This window comes from Dromiciops gliroides, chromosome 3, assembly GCF_019393635.1.
Source record: "Dromiciops gliroides isolate mDroGli1 chromosome 3, mDroGli1.pri, whole genome shotgun sequence".
Lineage (NCBI taxonomy): Eukaryota > Metazoa > Chordata > Mammalia > Microbiotheria > Microbiotheriidae > Dromiciops > Dromiciops gliroides.
The window spans coordinates 599,067,006-599,094,639 of NC_057863.1; the positions used below are offsets into that span (position 1 = coordinate 599,067,006).

General features: G+C 42.3%; 1 protein-coding gene across 1 annotated transcript in view; it reads left to right on the plus strand.

Moving 5' to 3' along the window:
• The window catches only part of RIMKLA (ribosomal modification protein rimK like family member A), a 71,346-nt gene that overhangs the window by 28,743 nt on the left and 14,969 nt on the right, over positions 1–27,634 (plus strand). Inside the window, exons 2-4 of the mRNA XM_043996136.1 lie at positions 163–393; positions 13,174–13,260; positions 24,199–24,402. Coding sequence (XP_043852071.1) covers positions 163–393; positions 13,174–13,260; positions 24,199–24,402 — 522 coding nt within the window. The remainder of the gene's footprint in view (positions 1–162; positions 394–13,173; positions 13,261–24,198; positions 24,403–27,634) is intronic.

A 27,634-nucleotide genomic window follows, 5' to 3' on the forward strand; every position in this document is an offset into this window, starting at 1 on the left:
TGACAACAGAATGACCACTTCAAAGTCCATCCTCCAGATAGGCTTATCCCTGAGGACTGTGAGGGGGAGGCCTTTGCTGCTGGACCCTTGTAGCCACTGAGAGGTGGTCTGTGGCTGTACCCCCAACCCCCTGCTGGGCTCACTTTTGTTCTTCTCTTGCAGGCCTGCAGGTGAACCAGAAGGCTCTGACTACATTCCCAGATGTGGTGCTCGTGCGGGTGCCCACGCCTTCTGTTCAGTCAGACAGTGACATCACTGTCTTGAGACACTTGGAGAAACTAGGCTGCCGCCTGGTCAACCGCCCCCAGAGCATTTTGAACTGCATCAACAAGTTTTGGACATTCCAAGAGCTGGCTGGGCACGGGGTCCCCATGCCAGACACGTTTTCCTATGGTGAGTTGACTTGAAATGGGACCAGATTTTAACCTCTTGAATTCCTGGTATCTTTCCTATCTTCCCCCACCCAAACCTCTTCATATCTCTCGTTTTTCTCCCAGCAGGATTGTCTGCATCAGTCAAATTAATCTGCCTTTTTCTCACTCCTGTGTCTCAGCATGAACCATGCCCTTCATCTGCAATTTCCTTTCGTTTTCCTTTCTTTCAGTCTCTATTCCTTTTTTCTCCAAAATCACACCCAGAACTGATCTCCATCAAGCTTTTCATGATTGGCTTCACCTGGCTGATGATTTTTCTTCTTAGAATACCCATAGTGGTTTTTAAATTCAGTTTGTCCTACAATTTTTGAACAAAAACTGAATGTGATCACATCTCACCTATTCAGAATGTCCCCATTTGGCATTTTTACCGATCCCTCTTATTGTTGAGTAGCTGTCCTAAAGCACATGCACCAAAATTCCTGTCCTTAAGTTTACTTCCGGCTCTCATTTAGACCCTGTTTGTTCCTATTTCACATATAATTCTGATTAGCTTGGTTATTTAGTTTTTTTCTCCCCCACTGCCAACGATATCAACTACACCTTAACGCAAAGAGGTAGAAAGACTGGCAAGCACTGTCCCTGGTAGCTTCTAAGGTAAGCTCTGGCCAGACCTTTCTTTTAGTTGCTGACTTCCTTGGGCCAACGGGAATGGGGGTAAAGTCGCTGGGTCAAAGTCTATGAGCTGTTGAATAACTTTTCTTACATGATTTGCTTTTAGAAACATCTTAGATTCTATCCCCTTCCAACATAAGCAGTATCTTGTCAACCCCAAGCATCATTGGTGATGCTGGAGTCTACTCATAAATGGTGCCTGAGGTCAGGACCCCTGGATTCATGAGGATGGATCTATGGTAATCTGACTGGAGGAACATTATAGAATTCACAATGTCATCCATTCTCCCCTGTTTTTAGTCATTCTGTGGTTTAATTGCATGGCTAGCCACATAGTCTTAAATATTCCTTCATACTCCAGAAGTGAGTATTTTGCTTCCTTTATTGCTATCAGAATTGCCAGGCTTCCATTCATTCACTATCCCCTACCAGATCCAAGATTGGCTGCCCATCCCAATCAACAGTTCTGTAGTGTCCTTGGTGCTAGGGTGGCATGCATGTTGTCCCTGAATAGATCATATAATTTCCCTTAACCTAGTGCCTGGTGTTTCCACTTGGCCAGCCAATTACATATGATTTGAATCTGAAACTACCTCACTCAGGGAACTCCTGTACAAAACATCTTCAAGGGGTCAGTCAATTAAAGGAATTGGGGATATTTAGCATGGGGAGGAAAAGTCCCAGGGGGAGAGAGGAGAGCATGCTAGCCAGCTTTAAGTATCTGAAGGGCTGGGAATGCAGAAGGAAGATGCCACTTATTTTGTTTGGCCCTGGAGGGCAGAACCATGAGGAAGGGGCATAAGCTGCAAAGGTGCACATTGAGCCTTGATGGCAGGACAAACTTCCCAACAGTTAGAGCTGCCTCAAAGTACAAGGGCCTCCTCAGAAAGCAGTAGGATCCTCCTTCTGGAGGTCATCAAGCTGAGGCGAGATGCCCACTTGTTGGGTAGGGCATAGGAAGGATTCTGGGAATGGGCTGGTGGTCTGGATGGTGGCCGAGGACTGTTATTTTTCTGGGGTCCTGTGATACCGTTCCACCTCCCCCAAGGGGACCCCAGGTCTGGTTGTTTTTTGCTTGTTTTCTTTTTAAAGAAAAAAAAAGCAACATGTTCCTATTTCCCAGGCATTCAGGTTATGATCATTCATGAATTGTATCTCCTGCCATGAGTTCTAGCCAGAGTGGTTGAATCAACTGATTCAGGCAGGGTTTTGTCTGCTCTTGTTTTATTTGTTTTTTAACATGTTGGACATCTGGCAGGATTTAGAGGCTCCTCTTCATCCAAGAGGGCAAATCCTGCCTTCCAGGCATATCGGTCAGTATGATTCAGTAGTCATGTTTCCTGAGTTATGCAATGCCCCGCTCCTTTTTCAGAGCTTCATGAACTCCCAGCCATCTGTTGGGGTGACATCCTGAATTACTCTTGGGACCTTGACCAGAGTACAATGACCTGATCAGAGCCCAGCTTCTCCCTCATCAGCACCTTTAGCAACTCATTCATTTCAAGTGTTTTTTGTTGTTGTTTTAATTTTTATTGACATCTCTTATTTTTGTATTATCTACATTTTCCAATGCATACCTCTATTTTCCCCATCCCTTACCAGAGAGCCATCCTTTATAACACAGACAAAAAAAAGAGGAGAAAAAAAATCCCAGTGCAGCAAAACTAACCACCACATCCACTGACTACTCCAACACATGTAGTATTCCATACCCATAGTTCCCAGCCCTGTAAAGAAGGAAGGGATGTGCCTTCTTAGATCTTTTCTTTGGGACCAATCTTGTCACAACATTCATTCAGTTTCAGTTATTTTCAACAGATAGTTATTAAGGTATCTTTTCTTTCTTTCTTTCTTTCTTTCTTTCTTTCTTTCTTTCTTTCTTTCTTTCTTTCTTTCTTTCTTTCTTTCTTTCTTTCTTTCTTTCTTTCTTTCTTTTTTTTGCGTAGCAATGAGGGTTAAGTGACTTGCCCAGAGAGTCACACAGCTAGTAAGTGTCAAGGGTCTGAAGTCTGATTTGAACTCAGGTCCTCCTGAATCCAGGGCCAGTGCTCTATCTACTGTGCCACCTAGCTGCCCCTAACAGATAGTTATTAAGCACTTCCTACATGCAAGATGGTGCACTAGGGATGGGCACGGGGGCAAAAATGAAATAGTCTTTGGCTTTGAGGAGCTGATGTTCAGTGGAGGATTATACAAGATGGAGGGAAGGGAGCGGGGTGGGGATTCAAGTTGGAAAAATGCTGGCTTGAGCAGAAGAAATAGAACTTCAGGGGCACCTAATAACCCAGAAGGGAATGCAGAGAGGGCCATACAAGGTGGGGGGGCACCTGTGCTTCCTGGGGGTTCTGGGATAGTTACCTGCACTTTATCCCCAGATCCTCAGCAATGTCAAGCAATGTCAGCCATTCTCATACCTGAAAACATACTGTAGGACACCTCAGATGGAAATACCTTTGGCAAACAAGAGGCCCCTACTGGTGTGCCCAGCCTCCTTCAAGCCTTTGTGGCTAAGGCAAGATACATGCATGTGTATGCATACACAATATAGATGTATACACACCTACACATATACTCATATAGACATGTAGACACACCCACATAGACACATATACATTTAGACTTGAGGGCAAGGCAAACCTCTGAACAATTAGAGCTGCATATATGTGTATACACACACACACACTTATAATACATAAACAGTTACACACACTTGTTAGTTGAGGGGAGACATTCCATCTCCTCTGAAGTACTTGAGCCTTGTTCTCTTTGCCTAAAGGGAACTGCCTGATCTAGGGGAAGGAATGACGGGCTATCAAGGCTGCATTTCAGGCTCTGGGGTACCACCTACAGGGTCCCAGCACCCCCACAGTGGCACATACCAACCTCAAAACATTGGAGCATCTCTGGGCTGCCTGCCCTACCACTGAACCAGCAACTCATCCCTTTAGTTTCCTCTTTCATCCACGTTGCCATCTCCACAGCATCTCTTGATGTGGTCACCAGACCTTAATGTATTAAGGAGTGCTAGAAAATAGGCAAAGGGCTACACAACTGACTGGGGTGGACCAATGTTTTTATTTTTTTTAAAATAGGAGAAAATGACTTCTTCTGATTACAGCTGGTCAAGTTTGAGGAATGGCTGAACACACTGTAAATGTGAATGGAATGGAATCTAATTGTACCACAAGGAATAATGCACATGATGAATTCAGAGAAACATGGGAAGACTTGTATGAACTGATGGAGGGGGAAGGAAGGGAACCAGGAGAACAAAGTGCCTGGTGATGACAGCAGGGTAGAGGAAGGGACCCCTCCAAAAAGGAACAAGATTTAACTTGAGAACAGTGGACAGTGGGAGTTTCAGGTCATTCAAGTAAAAGCACGTTCTTCCTCTCTGTGAACACACAATTCCAGACTGAAATGGAAAAGCAGCATGGACTGTGTAGTTCAATCCCTCGATTAGACAGTTCTTCTCCACTCTTTGTTATGGAATATATTTGGGGAGGGGCTTGTTCTGGATGTGGCTGATATGTCAAAAGCAAAATATATCCATTTACAAACCAAAATAATTACAAACTAGTGAGCTTGGTACAGATTCCTGATCAGATTCTAGGAGGTGGTATTAAAATAGTGGTTTGTGAGCACCCAGTGAGTAAGCATAGCTTTCCATTTTGTGAGTCAGTATGGGTTTGTGCCAGCTCAGTGGTGCAGTAGATAGAGTGCTGGGCCTGGAGTCACAAAAACCTGAGTCCAAATCTTGCCTCAGACACTTACTAGCTATATGATCCTGGGTAAGTTATTTTGACCTCTGTTTGCCTCAGTTTCCTCCTCTGTAAATTGGAGATAATAATAGTACCTCTCCTCTTCCCCTCCTTGGGTTGTTAGGATAAAATAAGTTGGTTGTAAAGTATTTTGCAAACCTTAAAGTACTATATAAATGCATACTACTACTACTACTACTAGTATCATCATTAAGAAAAAAATCATACCAGGCTAATGTCATTTCCTTTTTTTTGGATGGGATTACTAGACTAGTAGAACAGGGGCAGCTAGATGGCGCAGTGGTTAAAGCGCTGGCCCTGGATTCAGGAGTACCTGAGTTCAAATCCAGCCTCAGACACTTGACACTTACTAGCTGTGTGACCCTGGGCAAGTCACTTAACCCCCATTGCCCTGCCAAAAAACAAAAAACAAAACAAAACAAAAAACTAGACTAGTAGATCAGAGAAATACCATAGACATAGTATAACTGAATTCCGCAAAACCTGATGATATTCTCGTGGACAAGATCAAGAGACATGAACTGGATGGACAAAAGAGTTTAGTAGCTTGAGCACGGGTTCAACTGTTGGATTCAATAGTAGAAATTAATCTACATAAACTAACAGCAGACACCTTCAGGAAAAATACCTTATGTATTAGATGATGGATTCATTATCCACAGGGATTTGAAAGGCTAGAGAAATGGACTGAATCTAGTGAGATGCAGTTTTATTAGATAAAAAGTCTTATGCATAGGTTAAAAACCCAACTTCCCAAGTCTAAGCATGGTAGACATGGCTAATCAGTGTGGCCTGGCTTTCTTCCTGGTACTTTTCAATGTTTTCAATCCCTGGCTGAGAGTCCTCAGCCACCATCCAGACCACCAGCCCATTCCCAGAATTCTCCCTAAGACCTACCCAACAAGTGGGCATCTCACCTCAGCTTGACGACCTCCAGGAGGAGGGTCCTACTGCCTTATGAGGAGGCCCTTGTACTTCGAGGCAGCTCTAACTGATGGGAAGTTTGTCCTGCCATCAAGGACCCTGAGAAAGTTGGAGGCCTGTAAACTCACTATGAGTCATCACTGTGGAGGGACAACCTAACAAGCTACACAGACTTAGATCACAGTAAGAGCAAGTATGGAGCCCAGAACAAGGAGGTGTGAGGGGGATGATGGTGCTTTTGAGCTCTGCCCTGGTCAGATTACCTGTGGACTATTCCCTACTGGGCATTACAGTTTAGGAAAGGCTTTACAAGCTAGAAAAGATGAGGTGACTAGAAATAATGCCATATGACAAATTGAAAGAACTGAGAATGTTCAACCGTAAGAAGACAAACTTGGGAGGTGGGAAGAGAATGACTGTTGTTTTCACATTTGTAAAGGGCTGGCATGGAAGAGAGTTTAGACGAGCTTTGCTGTACTTCAAAGGACACAACTAAGATCAGCAGTGGAAGTGAATGAGACAGACTTCAGGTCAACCTAAGGTGAAATTTACTGACAATTAGAGCTAACCATAAGTGAAAGAGGCTGCCTCTGGAAGCAGAAAAGGGAAAAGGAAGGGAATAAGCATTAATTGTGGCTGATACTGTGCTAAATAGTATCTTAGTAATGAATGCCTAGTCGCTGGAGGTCTTTAGGCAAGGGATGGATAACTGCTTGTTAGGGATGGAGAAGGAATTCCTATTGCTCAGGTATGGGTTGGGTTAGATGGGCTTTGAGATCCCTTGAAACATTGACATTCTTTACCTGCATTACTTTATATGTGGTTTAATCGCTATCGTCTCAGTACTTTCTCCCTCTCTCTCTGTTTTCAGTTTTTAAATCTTTCAAACCAGATCAGCCTGTCTCCAGGCAACTGCTTTCTTCCTGGTGCTTTTCGATGTTTTCAATCCCTGGCCAAGATCCCTTTCATTCCTATATCTTAAGCCATGGTGCAGAAAGCCAACTCCTGTTCTCTTCAGCACCAACTTCTTATCCATCTGTTCATAGCCTAATTTCTCTTCTTAAATCTCTGCTTTCATTCATCAGCACAGATGGAAGCATCACCTGGACTCTGAAGTCTTTTTTTTCCTTCTTCTTTGATGTTGCTTCTTTTAAAAAAATTCAGTCGTTAAGCACTTATTTTTTTCTTTCTTTTGTCAACTGGAAAAAAAGGAAAACAAAACCCTTGTAACAGATAAGCATAGTCAAGCTAATCAATATGATTGTTCAGTCATTTCCAACTCTCTGTGATCCCTTTTGATGGTTTTCTTGGCAAAGATGTTTGTTATTTCCTTCTTCAGCTCATTTGACAAATGAGGAAACTGAGGCAAACAGGGATAAATGACTTACTCAAAGTCACACAGCTAGTAAACGACTGAAGAAGTGTCTCTGGAAGATGAGTCTTCCTGTTTCTAGGTCTGGAACTCTGTCCGCTGCACTACCTAGCTGCCCTGGTCAAGCAAAACAAATTCCCATATTGACCATGCTCAATGTCTCATACTATGTATTAGTCTGCCACCTCTAGGTCAGGAAGTAGGTAGCATTCCTTATCATCAGTCCTCTAGAATCATGTTTGAATGTTGCATTGATCTGAATCAAGTCTTTCAAAGTTGTTTGTTTTTACACTGTTCATGTTATAGTATTAATTGTTCTCCTGCTTCTGTTCACTTCATTCTGCCTCAGTTCACACATGTCTTCTGAGGTTTCTCTGAAAGAGCCTTATAGTTTCTTACTGTATAATAGTATTCGTGATATTTCTTTACCATAATTTGTTCAACCATTCCCCAATGTATAGGTACTCCCTCTAGTTTTCATTTCTTTGCCACAAAAAAGGTGCTGTTATAAATATTTGTGTATAAACAGAACATTTTCATTTTTCCTTGATCTCTGGGGTATGGGACTAGTAGTACTATCTCTGAGTTAAATGGCATCCTACACTATACTGGGTGTTGGATAAGAACAATATATTGGAAAACAGCAATGGGTGGCTAACCCAGTCCCTTCTTTCAACAATGGGTGAGGAAGGTATGAATTTAAATACCGAAACTGTATCTCTCCAAAAGACTTAGAGACTTTTTCAGTTGTATTATTTGCTCCTAAATAGTTGCTGAAATGGTTAGTCATCAGTTGGTTTGACAAGCCTTAGGCAACTTTCTGCCAAATCCCAAATTTGAACTCCTAGAAGACTTACTGTTGTAATTTTTCTTTTCTTTCTTTCTTTTTGGTGATGCAATTGGGATTAAGTGACTTGCCTAGGGTCACACAGCTAGTAAGTGTCAAGTGTCTGAGGTTGGATTTGAACTCAGGACCTCTTGAATCCAGGGCTGGTGCTCTATCCACTGCACCACCTAGCTGCCCCTTACTGTTGTAATCTTACTGTTGTTCCAGTCAGGATGTGGCTACCTTAACATCTCTCCTCTTCTTCCTCTTCCTCTTCCTCCTCCTCCTTCTCCTCTTCCATCTTTGTCTTCATCATCTTCATCTTCTTTTTTGCAAAATTTTATTGTGTTTATTGACTATAAGCCTATACATATTTTTCCCAATTACATGTAAACATTTTTAACATTGGTTTTTGAAATTTTTGAGTTCCAAATTCTCCCCCTCCTTCCCCTCCCCCCTCATTGAGAAGGCAAGCAATTTGATATAGATTATGCATTTGCAGTCATGCAAAATATTTCATATTGTAAAAGAAAACACAAGCCAAAAATCCCAAGAAAAATGAAGTTAAAAAATATGCTTCGATCTGCTTTCAGACTCCATCAGTTCTTTTTCTGAAGGTGGATAGCATTTTTCATCTTGAGTCTTTCAAAATTGTCTTAGATCATTGCATTGCTAAGTCACAGTTGATCATCATACAGTATTGCTATTACTATGTACAGTGTTCTCCTGGTTCTGCTCATTTCACTCTGCATCAGTTTATGTAATTCTTTCCAGGTTTCTCTGAAAGCATCCTGGTGATCTTGTCTTATAGCACAGTAGTATTCCATCACAATCATATACCACATCTTGATCAGCCATTCCTCAGTTGATGGGCAGCCCCTCAATTTCCAATTCTTTGCCACCAGAAAAAAACTGCTGTAAATATTTCTGCCCCTTTTTTGGATCCCTCCTTCCCTCCCTCCTCTCCTGCTACATACAAAAGAATCTCAATACTAGCAGATAGAGAAAGTGGGGTTCCTCCCTTAAGAAAGCCTAGACCTGTTCTTTGTAGGAAGAACATCATAGTGTCTATCCAGCTCCACCTACCCAGAGGTTTTTCTTTTCTTTTTTATATCAATTCTTCCTCCTTCCAGCCTCCAGAACCTCAGGCTCCAAACCTTAGTTTAGTCCCCTTGCTCTTTCCTTAGAATCTTTCTTTGCTTTCAGGTCTTCCTGCATTCACCTAGAAAACCAATTGGCTTTAAGTTTACATGTGATTGTTGATTGCCCATGGCAGAAGCCAGAACAAGCCCTATCTTGGGGGCAGGGGGGGGGCAGAACCACATCTTCTTTACATGCTAGGATTGAGATCTTATTTATTCTGCCTTCTAGCTCCTCCTGCCGCTCTCTGCCCATGTAGCTTGTCTGCCAGGGCCTGTTGGCTGGACTCCAACTTTTACTGGCTGCTAGTATACCCTTCTTTCCTTCCATTCTTGATCTCCTAGTTCCCAAGGTTGTTGTCATTGGTAATTAAGAGACCTGCCAATGTTCTGTTTGCCCCATCCCCAACCCCCTCCATGTAAGCCATGGCCTTGATTAGAAAAGTCTTTGAGACCCCTAAAAAATTCTAAACACCTTTTGTCTCTGTTCTCCCTCCTGTGCCCCTGGATCATCCTCCTAAAGGCAAAGTGAATTACCAAGCGCTAAGTCTGCAGTCAGTTCTATTGATTGAAAGATGGAATTAATTGATGTCTGACTGTCCAGGGCTGTAGATCATTGATGATGGTCTAGCCACTGGTGGCATTGGCAAGTCTCTAGGGCAAGAGTGTGGCTCAGAGTGTATTGTTAGGGATACCTTGATCCTGGATATGTCTTTTAATTATAGACCCTTCCAGTGGCTGCAGACACCCTGGCTCCCAGGCAGCATAGGCTCAGACAGCTATATACAGGCAGACACCTTAGGGACAGAGCCACCACAACTCCCCTGCTCTTTCCAAAGAGAAAGTGCCCAAGTTGCCTGCACAATGGTCATGCCTGGCCACATCTGCAGTGTGGCCAGGGATGATCTCACTCCTTCTTGGCTCTACCCTTATACAAAACTTGCTGTAGCATGTACAATATTATGGTTGGTAACCACTACTGACAGAAGTTGATGAAAGAATAATAGAATTCATTTGGAGGGGGGAGGAGTTGAGAATTTAAAAGGAAACAATAAAAAAGATGTGGAAATGAGAGCAGTTTGGCATTAGCGATCTCAAGCTCTATTTCCAAACACTAATCACAGAGTTTAAATAATCCTAGGAGGAAGGCAATAGCATGGGGGAGGGGTGGGGACTGAGAGAGGCCTTCTGCAGATGATGGGATTGGAGCTGAGAATTAAAGCCAAGGAAGCTTCACTCCTCCCACTTGACCTCACTTCTCTAGACTTTTCACCGTCTCTTCCAAACCTGTAATCCTCACCCCACATACCCTTTTTATGTGTTGTCTCCCCACCCCCACCCCCCGCTTAGATTGTAAACTCCTTGAGGGTAGGGATAGTCTATTTTTTTCCTATTTGTATCCCCAACTCTTAGCACAGTGTGCCTGGCACATAGTAGGTGCTTAATAAATATTTATTGACTGACTTATTGACAGGTGAAGAAGGAAATTATTCCAGGCATGACGTACTGCCAATGAAAGGCACAGAACAGAATTAAAATAACTTTCATCTCATATTCATAACATTTTAAAATATGATAAAAGACAGAAGTAGCCAGTGTTGGAGAGACTGTCGAAGCCAGGCACATTTATATACTGTTGGTGGAGCTGCCAATAGACCCAATCCTTATGGAAAACAATTTGGAATTATACTAAAAATGTCACTTTAACTCAAAGCCTTTTGACTTAGTGATCCATACTGGACATGTAAATGACAGAAAGAATGGTGCCTTATCTGCCAAAATATTCATAGCACAAGAGGAAAAAGCTGGGAAACAAAGTGGGTCCCTCTGCATTGGGATGGTAGAATCAATATGATATCCGGATGGAATCAAATGCTGTCCCATGAGAAATAACAGGCAGAATTCAGAAAAATGCAGGGAGCACTAATGGAGAATGAAAAAAAGGCAATCAGGAGGAGTACCCATACAAGAACTTCTTGTTGTTCAGTCATTTTTCAGTTGTGTCTGACTCTTCCTGACCCTATTTGGGGTTTTCTTGGCAAAGATATTAGAGAGATTTGTCATTTCCTTCTCCACCTCATTTTGAAGTTGAGGAAACTGAGGCAAACAGGGTTAAGCGACTTACCCAGGGTCACACAGCTTGTAAGTTAAGTGTCAGAAAGCAGATTTGAACTCATGAAGACGAGGCTTCCTGATTCCAAATCCGGTACTCTACCCATTGATCCACCTAGCTTCTCCATGATACAATAACTACAACAACAGAAATGAGAACAACATGAAAGGCCACTGACATTCGTATCATAGACAAAGTCTGATCTTGGTTGCAGAGAACTGATCATAAAATGCAGTTGTTCTCTCACAGGGGAGAGAGGGGTCAGACTAGACAGACTTCCAGCTTGAGGCCTATTGAATTCTGTCTCTAGGTGGAGATTGTGGCATCATGATGTCAGATGCTGTGGGTTTCTTCTCCTTAACTGTTTTTCTTTGTTACAAAAGAAGACTCCTTGGGTTGGGGTGGGTGGGGGTAGGACATGACACCTAGCTAAAAACATTTTCTGTTTTTTTGGTTTTTTTAATTCTATTCCCCTGGCCTCCTTTCTAATTTCACCTTCCTCAAATAGCCTGGCTTCAGCCACCCCAGACAGAATTGTGGAGTCAGTGGGGGGGCGGGGGGACGCAGCTGCTGCTCTGGTGCATGAATGCCTCCTGGAGGAGTCTTCTGGGCCCTGCCCACAGCCTCCCCATATTCTCTTCTCTTAGCTGAATTTCTCAGTTCTTACCAGACTGAATGAGATTTTGAAGTCCCATTTATTTTGTCTTATCTAGTTTTTGGTCATGCCTTTGCCCCGAAGGTCTTTTTTTTTTAATGGTATTTTATTTAAGGAAAGGCCAATGTGCATCACGAATGAGTGACTGATGGTGGGAGGGGAGGTACAGGACAATTTGCTGAGTGATGATAGGAGCCAAGCAAGTATAAAGCAAGGCTGGTAAACTTTGGCAAAGGCCAGGTTGGTACCAAAGGTTTTTCAAAGTGCCAAAATATTATGGGAGGTTTGGGTGGGGGGAGGAAGGGATGAGTTGGGGGAGGTGTCAGGTACAAGACTTGGGATTTGGGGGCTTTGGGGGTTTTGTTTGTTTTTTGTGGGCAATGGGGGTTAAGTGACTTGCCCAGGGTCACACAACTAGTAAGTGTCAAGTGTCTGAGACCGGATTTGAACTCAGGTCCTCCTGAATCCAGGGCAGGTACTTTATCCACTGCGCCACCTAGCTACCCCCAAGACTGGGGATTTGGACCAGAAGGTCAATGTCTAAGTAAGAGGTAAGATACATAGGATCATAGATTGAGAGCCAAAGCTTGAAGGCTGTAGTCTTATAGATGAAGAAACTAAGGCACAGAGAGGTGAAATTCCTTGCCCAAAGTCACCTAGGCAGTAAGTTATAAAGATGGAATTGGAGCCCGGGTCCTTTGAGTCTATGCCAGGCACTCTTTCACTATTCCACACTAATTGCTAGGCAGCCAGTTGGTTCGACCTGGCTCTACAGAGCTTTGGTGACAATACATTTTCTTACCCTTGCCCTGTTCCGGTAATGGATACCCACAGCCCTCCCTCAAGATCCAGCTGTTCCAATAAGACTATGGGTTCATACTAGGTTGTGCCTAGTAAAGTCATGGAAAGAATAAGGTATGAGGTGCAGGGCATACGGAGGGTAGATTTGGGGCAAGGGCAAGATGACTGGTTTGGTTGTAATCAAAGGGCAGTGGTGAAGGCTGTGGGTAGATGAGTAAGTGGGGGTTGGCTGGTGGAGGGCCTTGAATACCAGGTAGAAGAGCCAAGACTTCACCTGGAAAGCACCCCAAGCCTAAGCCAACCACCCCATGGCAATAGCTGCTTGAGAAACATCATGCTGGCAGCTGCTCAACAGTGGCCTAGAGCTCCTATTCACCAGCTCATAGAAACTGATGGTGTAGATCCCAATGGGAGGAGCAGTGCTGTCTGGGAGAAGGCAGAAGGCTCTGAAAGCATGCTGCCCGTTCCCTTCCTACTAGCTCTCATGCTCCCTTTTTCTCCTTCCTTGGCAGGTGGTCATGAAGACTTTGCCAAGATGATTGATGAAGCTGAGCCCCTGGGGTACCCTGTGGTGGTGAAGAGTACTCGAGGACATCGAGGTTAGTGCTCCCTGGCATGCAGCACCCCCAGGGAAATTCACCAGCATGCCTGGGCATTAGGGGGAGAAACATTCCACACTCATCGCCAGCCCATCATAAGTGCTCAATAAATGCTCACTGATTGACTGCTTTTTTTTTGCAGTACGGAATGAGCACTTAATAAATATCTATATTGTCTTATGGGGAATAGGAAAGACAGAAGATATGGTTCCCACTGTGGAAAAGTGTAAAGGCTGGCTGAGAAGCCAACTTTGGCATTCCTGAAGCACCAGGAGACCAGAACTAAGACAGTTCATGGTCAAATGCCTGATGAAGTAGTGCAACCTTGGATAAATTATTTAATGTCTCCAGGATTCAGTTTCCTTGAACTAGATGGTCTCTGAGGTCTCCTTTTTTATTTTAAATTTTCTTTTTATTTTTTAAAGTAATAAACATTTTTATTTATAGTTTTGGGTTCCAATTTTTTATCCCTCCCCCACCCAGGCAGTAAGCAATCAGATATAGGTTATATAAGTGCAGTTATGTAAAACATGACCATATTAGTCATTTTGTATAAGAAAACTTAAATAAAAGAAAAAAATGAAAGAAAGTGAAAAATAGTGTGCTTCAATCTGTGTTCCATCAATATCAGTTCTTTCTTTGGAGTTGGATAGTATGTTTCATCAATAGTCTTTCGGGATTGTCTTAGATCATTGTGTTGAGAATAGTTAAGTCTGGGGCAGCTAGGTGGCGCAGTGGATAGAGCACCGGCCCTGGAGTCAGGAGTACCTGAGTTCAAATCTGGCCTCAGACACTTAACACTTACTAGCTGTGTGATCTTGGGCAAGTCACTTAACCCCAATTGCCTCACTAAAAAAAAAAAAAAAAGAATGAAGGATGAGAATAGTTAAGTCATTCACAGTTCTTTATCAAACAGTATTGCTATCTCCGTGCACAATGTTCTCTTGGTTCTGCTCACTTCACTATACATCCGTTCATACAAGTCTTTTCAGGCCTTTCTGAAATCATCCTGCTTATCATTTCTTATAGCACAATAATATTCCATCACCATCATATACCACAGCTTGTTTAGCCATTTCCCAATTGATGGGCATGCCTTTTATTTTCAATTCTTAGCCACCACCAAAAGAGGTGCTATAAATATTTTTGTACAAATAGGTCTTTCTCTGAGGTCTCTTGATGTCTATGATCCTAGTTAATCTTACTGATAGATGTTTTGTTGTTTAGTCATTTCAGTCGTGTCCAACTTTTCGTGACCCCATTTGGGGCTTTCTTGGCAAAGACACTGGAGTGGTTTGCCATTTCCTTCTCCAACTCATTTTACAGATGAAGAAATTGAAACAAACAGAGTTCAGTGACTTGCCAAGGGTCACAGAGCTAGTAAGTGTCTGAGGCCAGATTTGAACTCAAGATAAGTCTTCCTGACTCCAGACCCTGAGCTCTATCCACTGTACCACCTAGCTGATAGGTGTTTACTGACTGCCTGTGGTATGTGGGACCCTGTCCTTGGTGCAGGGGAAACAGTTCGATTGTCACAGAATCACTGAATCTCAGCATTGGAAGGCGCAAGGAGAAAGACAGATCGGACAGACCAAGGCTATTTAATCCAGCCCATTCCTGGACCAGAACTCCCTCTGCAGCATTCCTCCAGGGAGGAAACAGCTTCTACCTCTAAGGCAGTGCATTGATTGCATTTGGGGATGCCTCTCATTGCCAGAAAGCTTTTCCTTATTTCCAGTTTCAGCCTGTGTCTCTGTGCCTTTTCTACCAGCTGCTCCAAGTTCTGCCTTCTGGAGCCAACAGAACAAATTGAATCCCTGTTTCAGATGTCATTCCCTTCAAATACTTGGAGATTGCCCTCATGTTCCCCCCTGAGTCTTCTCTTCCCCTGGTTCCCATAACCCATTCTCACACGGCATGAGCTCCAAGCTCTTCACAAGCCTGGCTGCTCTTCTCTGGCTGCTGTCCAGTTTGTCAGTCTCCTTGTATCATGTGGCTCTGAGAAGTGAACACAGTATTCTATATGTCTGCCCAGAGCAGTGTACAGCAGGACTGTTACCTCGTTGTTTCTTTATCTTGGCTTGACTGCCATTCACACTGCTGACTCATCTTGAGCTCGCAATCCATTAAAGCCCTCAGATGTTTTTCAGATCAATTGCTGTCTAGCCTGCCTCCCCAGTCTTTTACTTAAGAAGTTGGGTTTTTTTGAGCCCCAATGCAAGACATTATATTTATTCCTATTAAATTTATCTTATTCATTTGGCATCCTAACTTGCAAAGATGTTTTTCGAATCATGACTGCCTCCATCATTTTTGCTGTCCCTCCCAACTGTGCGTCATGGGCAGATTTGAAAAGCATGCCACAGAGGGCCTTCATCTTAAGTCATTGATAGATACATTAAACAGCACAGAGATGGGGCAGCTAGGTGGCACAGTGGATAAAGCACTGGCCCTGGATTCAGGAGGACCTGAGTTCAAATCCAACCTCAGACACTTGACACTTGACACTTACTAGCTGTGTGACCCTGGGCAAGTCACTTAACCCTCATTGCCCTGCAAAAAACAAAAACAGCACAGAGTCAGACATAGCTCCCTAGGAAGACCTCTTTCCAAGCTAAACCACTGATGATCACTTTTTGGGCTTGGCCCACTTACCCATTTCTAAATCCATCAATTTTACCATCATCTAGCCCACAGTTGTCCCTCTTTTCCAAGAGAATAGCATGGGAGACTTTATCAACCGCTTTGATCTACCTCGATCCTGTCAAGAGAGGACAAAATGTTTGTCTGGCATGACATCTTCTTACCGAACTCTTTTAAGTCCCCATTTCCTTGCCACGAATCACAGTCAAGCTCACTGTCCTATAGTTTTCAGTGCTCTTTCCTTTTTTTTTTTTCCTTTTTTGAAAATTGGACCAACATAGGCCCTTCTCCAATCCTGCAATACCTCACTGATGTTTAAAAGATCCAATCCTGCAATACCTCACTGATGTTTAAAAGATCACTGATGGTGATTCAGCAGTCACACCCAGCACCCAAAGATGTAGTTCATCTGGTGATTTGAACTTACCGAGGGCATTTAGGTGATTCTTACTGTCCTCACACTTTCTGTGCATCATTTCCCTGTTAGCTGTTTTTGCTTTTTTTCCTTTTCAGCCCAAAGGTCATTCTTGTCTAAAACAACAGAAGCAAAATAATCTTTGAGTAGCTCTGCTTTCTCTCGATCATCATTGGCCCATCCACCCCAAGCAGAAACTCCATCTCTTCTCTGATTCTCCTCTTTTCCCCAATATATCTTTTTTTAAAAATTTAATCATTTTGGGGGAAGCTAGGTGGCTCAGTGGATAGAGCACTGGCCCTGGATTCAGGAGGACCTGAGTTCAAATCCAGTCTGAGACACTTGACACTTACTAGCTATGTGACCCTGGGCAAGTCACTTAACCCCAATTGCCTCACCAAAATAAATAAATAAATAAAATTAATCATTTTGAACTTAAATACATAAAGACAGAAAAAGAACATTTCCATGTACACAGTACAAGCTAAAAGGAGGATTCACTAAAAAACCATGAATTTACATTTCATACTGTTTACTTTAAGAAAAACTATATAAGAAGTACTACTTGTTGTTTTCAAAGCTACTCTGTTTTCTATGTTTCCTTTTACATTTTCTTTTATTCTCTGCTGTGTGCTTTTTGTATTTTTTCCCTCCTCCTCCCCCCACCTAGAGATGGCCACCATTAGACACAAATGTGTGTTTGTGTATAAAACCATACTGTAGGGAGCAGCTAGGTGGCACAGTGGATAAAACACTGGCCCTGGATTCAGGAGGACCTGAGTTCAAATCCAGCCTCAGATACTTGACACTTACTAGCTGTGTGACCCTGGGCAAGTCACTTTACCCTTATTGCCCCACAAAAAACAAAAACAAAAACAAAAAAACCCATACTGTACACACTTCTTTTTATCAGTTCTTTCTCTGGAAGCAGATAGCATCTTCCTTCATAGGTCCTTTGCAATTTGAGTATTAATAATACTCAAAATTATTTAGTTGCTCAAAGTTATTCTGAAAATAATATTGCTATTACTGTATACAGTGTTCACTTGGTTCTGCTCATTTCATTCTTCATTATTTCATGCAAGCCTTTCCATGTTTTTCTAAAATCAACTGACTCATTATTTCTTACAGCACAGTAGTATTCCATCACTATCATATACCACACCTTGTTCAGCCATTCCCCAATTGACTGGCATCCTTTCAATTTCTAATTCTTAGCCACCATGAAAAGAACTACTATAAATATTATTGTACATATAGGTCCTTGTCATTTTTAGTTGATCTCTTTGGGGTATAGACCTAGTAGTGGTATAGCTGGGTGAAAAGGTATGCATAATTATATAGCCCTTTGGGCATAGTTCTCCAGAATGTTAGACCAGTGCACAACTCTACCAGTAATGAATGCATTAGGGTACCTATTTTACCTCATCTTCTCTAGTATTTATCATTTCAATAGGTATGAGTTGGTACCTCAGAATTATTTCAATTGGCATTTCTTTAATCTATAATGATTTAGAGCATTTTTTCATATGACTATAGATAGCTTTGGTTTCTTCTGGATTAAATTATTATTAAAGCTAGTCAATAAATTATTAGCCACTCTGCTTTTGGCAGAGAAATTTATAATAGATTTTTGGATAATTTAAGTCACCCATAACTCCTCTATCACACCTCTATACTAGGCTTGGGATCTGTTTACCAAACTCCTCAGCCCTTTCTTCTCTCTGACCACGTGATCTATACTATCTTCTGATTACAATAATAGTTTCTGAGTCGACATCCATTCATTTCCACCCTAATGGTTAAATCCACTATGTTTTCCCCATCAGGATCCTTGATTTTATCACATGAATATGCCTTTTTAATAATAGCATTCCAGAAGTTTCAGTGCAGTTTTAAGCTTTAATGACTTAATAAGCTTTAATAGTTTTGGAGGGTTCTCAGTCCCATCTTGAATACATTCCTGGTAAGACAGCAAGCTGCTCTATTAGTCTTCATGGACTTTAAAGTTTAGTTAGGGGGGCAGCTAGGTGGCGCAGTGGATAGAGCAGCGGCCCTGGAATCAGGAGGACCTGAGTTCAAATCCAGCCTCAGACACTTGACACTTACTAGCTGTGTGACCCTAGGCAAGTCACTTAACCCCAATTGCCTCACAAAAATAAATAAATAAATAAATTATTTAAAAAGTTTAGTTAGGGATATCACCCAAGGAAAGACATGAATAATTATAAAACAAGGTAGAGATACTTACTAGTAGTTGTGTGACCCTGGGCAAGTCACTTAACCCCAATTACCTCACCAAAAACAAAAACAAAAAACAAGGTAGAATGTGATTGTAAAAAAAGAGAGGTCCTAAGTATTTGGGGCTAATTTGAACTCAGGGCTTCCTGACTCCAGTCCCCATTCTCTAGTCAGTATGGCGCCACCTAGCTGCCTAGGACTAGTTTTGCTGGAAAAATGGAACTTCATGGGGAGTTGTGAAAGAATCAATTCAATGATCCTTTATTAAGCACCTACTGTATTTAATAAGGCATCGTATTAGGCATTAGGGCTACAAAAATGAACTAAGACAGTCCCTGTCTTCAAGAACTTTTATGATCTAATAAGGAGGACAGGAATCCATCACAAGGTAAGCTAAGTCTGGCAAGAGAGGTTGAAGCCAGGGTGAAAAGGACCTTGAATGTTGGCAAGTGAGTTGATACTTTATCCTTTGGACATTGGGGAGCTATCAAAGGTTTTGGACAGAGGTATGAAATAGTCAGAGGCCTGCTAGGAAGATTACTCTAGCAGCACATACAGGTTGGATTGGAGGTAGGTGGAGAAAGTAGGGAAAGGCTGAAGGCAAGGATACCTTTTTTTTCTTTTTTTGTGGGACAAGCAAGGGTTAAATGACTTGCCCAAAGTCAAACAGCTAATAAGTGTCAAGTGTCTGAGGGTGGATTTGAACTCAGGTCCTCCTGAATCCAGGGCCAGTGCTCTATCCACTGTGCCACCTTCCACTTTTTTTTTCAATTAAATTTTACTTTAATCAGCAAAAATGTATCCTCTCTCCCATCTAATCCACCCTCCCTATTTGAGAATGAAAGAAAAATAAACCCCCTGCCACAAATAGTAAAGCAAAACAAATTTTCACATTGGCTGTGTCTAAAAGAAACAAAATTTGTTTTTCCTTGACATGTATTTGTGGCAAAGGTTTTGGTTTTTTTCTTTTCATTCGCAGTAGGGAAAAGTGGACCAGGAGGGAAAGAGGATAATTTTTTGCTGATAAAATGAATGAATGAATGAATGAATGAATGAATGAGTGATTAAATTAATAAATGTATGTTTACATACATATGTATATATGTCTGAATAGATGGGTATGTACATATGTGTATATATATATATACATCTCTCTATATATAGTCTGTATAAGTGTGTTTTGTTTGTTTGTTTGTTTATTTTTCCTATATTCAGGAAGGTATTATAGCATATTTCATTGTCAGTCTTCTGGAATCATGGCTGATCATTAAGCTGATCACAGTTCTTAAGTCTTTCAAAGCTTTTTTGTCTGCAATATTGCTATCAATGTTACTGTGTATAAATTATTCCCTTGGTTCTGTTCACTTCGCTTTCCACCAGTTCATGAGTTTCTCTAAAACCATCCCCTTTATCATTTCTTAACAGCACAATAGTGATCCATCACTTTTATATACCATGACTTGTTTAGTGATTCCCCAACTTATAGGCACTGCCTCAGATTCCAATTCTTCGCCACCTCAAAAAGAGCTACAGATATTTTTGTACATTCCTTTAGAGTTGTTTTTGCTTAGGACTGATCCCTCCCCTCTAATTTTTGTTTCTCCCTTCTCCCCTTTATCTCCTATTTCCCTATTGAGTGAAATGTCTGTCTGCACCCAACTCTGAGTATGTATTCTTATCTTATTTGACCAGTTCAGATGAGTGAGGTTGAAGTGTCAACTTCTCCCCCTAACCTCTTTCCTCATCTGTGTCAATTTCTACTTGTGTACCCCACTTACATGAAATAATTGTCACTGATTGTTTTCCCTTCCCCCTCACTCAGTGTATTCTTCTTCTATTTCCATTCTTTTATTATCATTTAGACATAGGGGGCAGCTAGGCGGTGCAGTGGATAAAGCACTGGCCCTGGATTCAGGAGGACCTGAGTTCAAATTTAGTCTCTGACACTTGACACTAGCTGTGTAACCCTGGGCAAGTCACTTAACCCACATTGTTCCACAAAAAGAGAGGGAGGGAGGGAGAGAGAGAGAGAGACAGAGACAGAGACAGAGACAGAGACAGAGAGAGAGACAGAGAGAGAGAGAATAGAATTGCTCCCAGTCTTTCTGTTTAATTAGACTCCCTCTGTTACCTCTAATGATGATAGGGTTCAGAGGGGACACATACCCCCCCATATTAGAATTGAAGAAGCTTATCCTTGTTTAGTCTCTTTTGATTGTTCATTCATAGTTACCTTTTTATGTTTCTCTTGACTGCTGTTTTTGCACTTCAGAGTTTCTTCTTCTTTTTCTCCTTCTCTCTCTCTCTCTCTCTCTCTCTCTCTCTCTCTCTCTCTCTCTCTCTCTCTCTCTCTATGCAGGGCAGTGAGGGTTAAGTGACTTGCCCAGGGTCACACAGCTAGTAAGTGTTAAGTGTCTGAGGCTGGGTTTGAACTCAGGTTCTCCTGAATCCAGGGCCGGAGCTCTATCCACTGCACCACCTAGCTGCCCCTTCAGAGTTTCTTCTTGGCTCTGTTCTTTTCATCAGGAATGCTTAGAAGTCCTCTATTCCATTAAAAGTTCATTTTTGGAATATTATATTCCAAGCTCTCCACTTCTTTATAGTGGTGCCTGCTAAATCATATATTATCCTGATTGTGAGCCCAATCCCGTCTCCTTCATACTTGAATTCTTTTTTTTTTTCCTGGCTCTTTGCAGTACTTGTTCTTTGGCCTAGAAGCGCTGAATTTTGGCAGCGATGTTCCTGGGAATTTTTATTTTGAGGTTTATTTCAGGAATTGACTAGTGGATTCTTTGTATTTCTACTTTTCCCTGTTTCTAAGTGGTTTAGGTAGTTTTCTTTTATGATTTTTTGAAATATAATATCTAGCATCTTTTGGGGGGGTCATGGTTTTGGGGTAGTCCAATGATCTTTAATTTTTTTCTTCTTGCTTTATTTTCCAGGGCAGTAGTTTTTCTTATGAGAAAACTTACCTTTTCTTCTCTCTCTCCTTATCCTGGAATCTCTCCCTTGGGTATAGATCCCCTCCTCAGTCTACCCTGGATCTGTGACCTTAAACTGGGTAATGAGGGACAAAGCTGCCTGTTGGCCCCTGTTTCCACATGCTGCACAAGGTCATGGTGGCCCAATATGGATCTGGGACCTAATCTTGTCCACTGCACAAGCTTGGTTCCCTTTTAGTCCCTGGGTATTGTGATACTCTTCATGACATGTTCCTGGCCAGACCCATCCCCAGTGTCCATAGACCTTACTTTTTGTCTCCAAGTCTTGTGACCTGGGTGGGAAAAATGACTTCCTGTGACTTTTTTTGGATTTTGCGGTCAGGATTTGGTCTGGCATGCTATCTGGATCTGTTTGGAGGAGTTCTGTTGGGGGAAGCTTGCTGGGCTTCATCTTGCTACTCCATTATCATGACTCCTCCCAGACTAACAGTGTCCTTAAATTGAACATAATACTCCAGATGTGTGGTCTGACCAGAGTATTGGTAGTATTATTTTCTCCCTAATTCTGGACACTTGTCTTCTCCTACTGCAATCTTAGGATATTATAAGCTTCTTGTTTTTTTAGCTGCTGTATCACATTGTTGAAAAATGAGATAACATGTAAAACTTTGCCCCAAAGAAGAGATGAGAAGATCTCTTTATAGAGGTGGAAGGTCCATGGGTGTGGAACATAGCACATAATAACAGATTTTTTTTTTGATACATTGGCTAATTTTGTTGATTTTTTTTTTCTCATTCTTTTCCTTTCTGGGAGAGGGGAAGGGGAAGAGTATAAAGGGAAATCTATGCAATGTAAAAACAAAAGTTAGCAATTAAAATTTTACTTTTTAAAATCTTCATAGTATTTTATTTCTTTCCAGTTACATGTAAAGATAGTTTTCAAAATTCAACTTTATAAGATTTTCAGTTCCAAATTTTTCTCCCTCCCTTCCCACCCCCCCCCAAGACAGCAAACAATCTGACATAGTTTTTTTTTTTCTTTTCTTTTCTTTTTTTTTTTTTGCGGGGCAATGAGGGTTAAGTGACTTGCCCAGGGTCACACAGCTAGTAAGTGTCAAGTGTCTGAGGCCGGATTTGAACTCAGGTACTCCTAAATCCAGGGCCGGTGCTTTACCACTGAGCCATCTAGATGCCCCTGACATAGTTTATATATGTACAATCACATCAAATATGTTTCCATAAAATGTATTTCTAAAGTAATAAACATTTTTATTTGTAGTTTGGGGTTCCAATTTTTATCCCTCCTTGCCTCCCTCCCCTGCCCCTTCCCTGAGGCAGTAAGCAATCAGATATAGGTTCTATATGTATGATTATGTAAAATAAAATGTATTTTTAAGAGAAAAAAGCAATGTTTTCCCCAGAGGTTAGTGGCAATATCTCTTAAGTATTTCCTTAGAAGGTCATTCTTTCGGAGGTGATTGGAGATAGCCAGCTGTCAGCTTCTGAACCTTGAAAGGAAAGAGGACTGTAGATCTTTGTGTCCTAATTCCTTCCATTGTGGAGTGTTCCTGACATACAAGTTCTCTTCCTCATGTTCAAAAGCAGTTGCTTCCACTGCATTCTTCCCCCAAATCTTCATTATGGTATAGAGGTGATTCTGGGTTCTGAAAAGACAGAAAGGCCCTAGTCCTGACCTAGGAGGACCAGCCAAGCCAGAGAATCTGGCCATCAGAGATGCATTATGGATTTGGTCCAAGGAACTCCCTAAATTGCTTGTCAGAATGTGAATGCATGGGGGCAACTAGGTGGCCCGGTGGGTAAAGCACTGGGTCTGGATTCAGCAGGACCTGAATTCAAATCCAGCCTCAGACACTTGACACTTGACACTTACTAGCTGTGTGACCTTGGGCAAATCACTTAACCCTCATTCCCCTGCCCCCCCAAAAAGGCAAAAATACCCCAAAATGTGAAGGCATTATGGTCCACCCCAATGGGAAGAGTCCCTGTATGATGGTGCAGCAGACAGTGTACTGAACTTGGAGCGTGAAAGACCCAACTTCACATTCAGCCTCAGATGCTTCCTAGCTGTGTGAGACTAGACCTAAAGCCTTAGTTTCTCCATCTGTAAAATGGAGATAATAGTGGCACCTCCCTCATAGGATTGTTGTAAGGATTAACTGAGATGACATATATAAAGCAATTTACAAACCGCAAAGCACAATCGTAGTGCTAGTTATGGTCATAATCTAGTCAGTAAAGAAGTCAGCAGAAGAGTTACACTTCTATAAAAATCAGGGGAAAGCCCAGGAGAGCAAGGTTCACCAGCAGGTTAATGAAAACCGAGTCAGGTGAGTGAGAGGCAGATGAGGGACAAAGCGAGATAAGATTTAGGCAAAAGTAGACAAGGGGGGGGCGGCTAGGTGGCACAGGTGGATAAAGCACCGGCCCTGGATTCAGGAATACCTGAGTTCAAATCCGGCCTCAGACACTTGACACTTACTAGCTGTGTGACCCTGGGCAAGTCACTTAACCCCCATTGCCCCGCAAAAAAAAAAAAAACAAAAAACAAAACAAAACAAAAAAAAAAGTAGACAAGGGCATGGGTTGGAGTGAAGTGACATCTGAGAAGCTTGGGTGGACATAGGCCATGAATAGTTGCCTTCATCATTTTTTTGTGTGTCTTTATTTTTCTTTAAGGAAAAGCAGTTTTCCTTGCAAGAGATAAACACCATTTATCAGACATCTGCCACCTGGTCCGTCACGACGTGCCCTACCTGTTCCAGAAATACGTGAAGGAATCTCACGGAAAGGATATCCGCGTGGTGGTGGTGGGTGGCAATGTCATCGGCTCCATGCTTCGCTGCTCCACGGATGGGAGGATGCAGAGCAACTGTTCCCTAGGTACTGTCCCGTAGCCTAGCCCAGGTGGTGGCTGGGTCTTGACACTGGGGCCAGCTGTGGTTGCTCAGGGACTTTTTTCTCTCCCAGTTTTGGGCTGTGTGTGGAGGAGTAAGGTGTGCTTATTTAAATATCCATGACAGAATCCTGCTAGCTGATAAGGGACCATGCATGGCCAGGGAGCTGTGAAATGTCAGCATGCCAAATTTAGCTGAGGCATTTAGAGCAGCCCATAGCAGCCAGCCTCAGATCTGGTTGAACGCCATACCAGCAGAAAGGCATGGCAGCACCCAACTGAAGGGAGAGGATCATCCCCTTGAAGTTTATTTGAGTGGAATTTGACCCAGATCAGACCCTTACCAAGTGGGTTAGCTGCTGGCCAGTCCCTACTGGGTCACCACTCAGTGAACTCTGTTAGCATAAAGGAGGAAAGGACAGGAAGCCAAATTCTCATCCTTCGCATCAGCAATGATGTTCAGTGGCAGGAATCCTGTGGCTTTCAGAGACCTCTGAATATCATTTTTCTCTTATTGACACAATAAACAACTCAGCAAGACAAAACACACAAAAGTAATGGTATCTGTCTTCAAAAAAATTTTATCTTGGGGAATCTAGGTGGCGCAGTGGATAAAGCACCAGCCTTGGGTTCAGGAGGACCTGAGTTCAAATCCATCCTCAGACACTTGACACTTACTAGCAAGTCACTTAACCCTCATTGTCCCTCAAAAAAAAAAAAAAGGCAAAAAGATTTTTATCTTATAGATAGTCAATAAACTATATACAAGATAAAGGAATATGACGTTCTTTTTGAGGTACTATGATAGGGAGGGGAAGCACCAATCAGGAGTTGAAATATAATTAACAACAATAATAATAGCTCACTTTATATGGTAGTTTTAAGGTTTACATATGTTACATTTTAGCTTCCTGATAACCTTTTGGGAAGGTATGACACCATTTTACAGGTGAGAAAACCAAAGATCAAAGCAGTTAAGGGAACTTCCCCAACCAGAGACATTAAGTATTAGAAGTGGGATTTGATGGGGCAGCTAGGTGGTACAGTGGATAGAGCACCGGCCCTGGATTCAAGAGGACCTGAATTCAAATCCGGCCTCAGACACTTAACACTTACTAGTTGTGTGACCCTGGGCAAGTCACGTAACCCCAATTGCCTCACCACCCAAAAAAAGAAGTGGGATTCGAACCCAGATGTTCCTGGCCCCAAGGTCTGCACTGCGTCCTCCATACCACAGTGTGTCTCCAACCAGAAGACTTTGATTCTTGGCTCCAGTGTTTGCTAGTTGTGTGACTCTCGGCAAGTCAGCCTCTCCTAGCCTTAGTTTCTTCATCTGTAAATAGGGATAATAATATTGGTAGTAGCTGCCTTGCCAGATTGTTACATGGAAAGTGCTTTGTACAGTGTAAGGCACTGGATAAATAAGCTGTTGTTCCTTTTATTTTCTTAGCTTTCAATTGATTGGTTTCCTTTTTTGTCCACACTGTTTGGGGAAGTTCTTAGAAAAAGCAGCAGTTTTCAAAATTACATCTTGTATTAGTGGGTAACCTTGCTCTATTAACCTTTGGTAGCAGGTATTAATCATAATATCATGATAATGATAATAATAGCTAACATTCCTGTAGCACCTACTATGTGCTGAGCACCATGATAAGACCTTTACAATTATTATCTCACTTGATCCTCACAATAACCCTAGGAGGTAGGCACTACTCTTATTCCCATTTTACACATGAGGAAACTGAGGTACACAGTGACTTCCCCAGGGTCACACAGCTACTAAGTGTCTGAGGCTGTGTTTGAACTCAGGTCTTCCTGATTCCAGGCCCAGAACTTCATCCACTGCACCCCCTAACTGTACAGACTATCTAGTAAGGGGACCCAAGGGCATTTAAGGTAGAGGGTGAATTGCCCCTGTGCTCATTACAGAAATGTGTTCTCATTATTAAATAGATGCCTTTACAAGTTAGTAATGTGAAGAAGTAAACTATAATGACTCAGATGTACCAACACCAATATGAAAATACCTCAGCAGGGCACGACCTGGGAGAATGCCTCATAGGCTAAGATAGGATCCAAACTTGGATGCCAGAAGGACCTCAGAAGCCAGCTGGTCCTACAAAGGGGGAAACCAAAGCTACGGGATATTAATGATTGGCCCCAGACCGCCCAGGTAGTGAGCATCAGAAGGGTGCTCCAGGGCTGATGGCTCCAGAGCTGGTGCTGTTGGCGTTGTTCTAGAATAAAAAGTAGTAAATAAAATAAAATAAAAAAGAAGTAGTGAGGGTGTGGTCAAAAGAATCCGAATGGGCGACCTGAGCTGGAATCCCATTTCTGGGCCTCCTCCGACCTTCACGAGTCACATCAACCCCTCTGAGTTTTTCTCTCCTGACTTGCAGTGTGAGAAGGTTGAGACAGCTGATTTCTAAGATACCTTCCAACTCTAAATCTTCTTGTGAGGGGTTGGAGGCAGGGTGCTCCATTATTTGGGAAGAATGTGCAGCATAACCCTTTGGGCTTGAGCCCACCCTCTCAGGCTCTGAGTGGGTGTAGAGAGGAGAGGGTGGATGCCGGCTCAGGGACACATGCCAGCCTTTCTCTGCTTGCTCTAGCTTCTCAGCAAATTATCCCTTAGCTCCGGCAAGTCCCCATGTCTGGAATGTTCTCCATTTTTATTTCTGTCTCTTAAAATCACTCATTTCCTTCCAAGTGCAACTCAGGTACCACCTCCTCGGCACAGCCTTTCCTTAAAACCCTATCCACCATGAGGCAGCTAGGTGGCGCAGTGGATAAAGCACTGGCCCTGGATTCAGGAGTACCTGAGTTCAAATCCAGCCTCAAACACTTAATACTTACTAGCTGAGTGACCCTGGGCAAGTCACTTAACCCCAATTGCCTCACTAAAAAAAAAAAAGAGAGAGAGAGAGAGAGAGATGAACCTAATAAAAATGGAAGTACAATTAAAAAAAAAAAAACCCGGGGCGGCTAGGTGGCGCAGTGGATAAAGCACCGGCCCTGGATTCAGGAGTTCCTGAGTTCAAATCCGGCCTCAGACACTTGACACTTACTAGCTGTGTAACCCTGGGCAAGTCACTTAACCCCATTGCCCCGTTAAAACAAAACAAAACAAACAAACAAACAAAAAAACCCTATCCACCTATCTCCCCTTGAAATGATTTTGTATTTAATAATAACTAATAATAATAGCTCGCATTTATA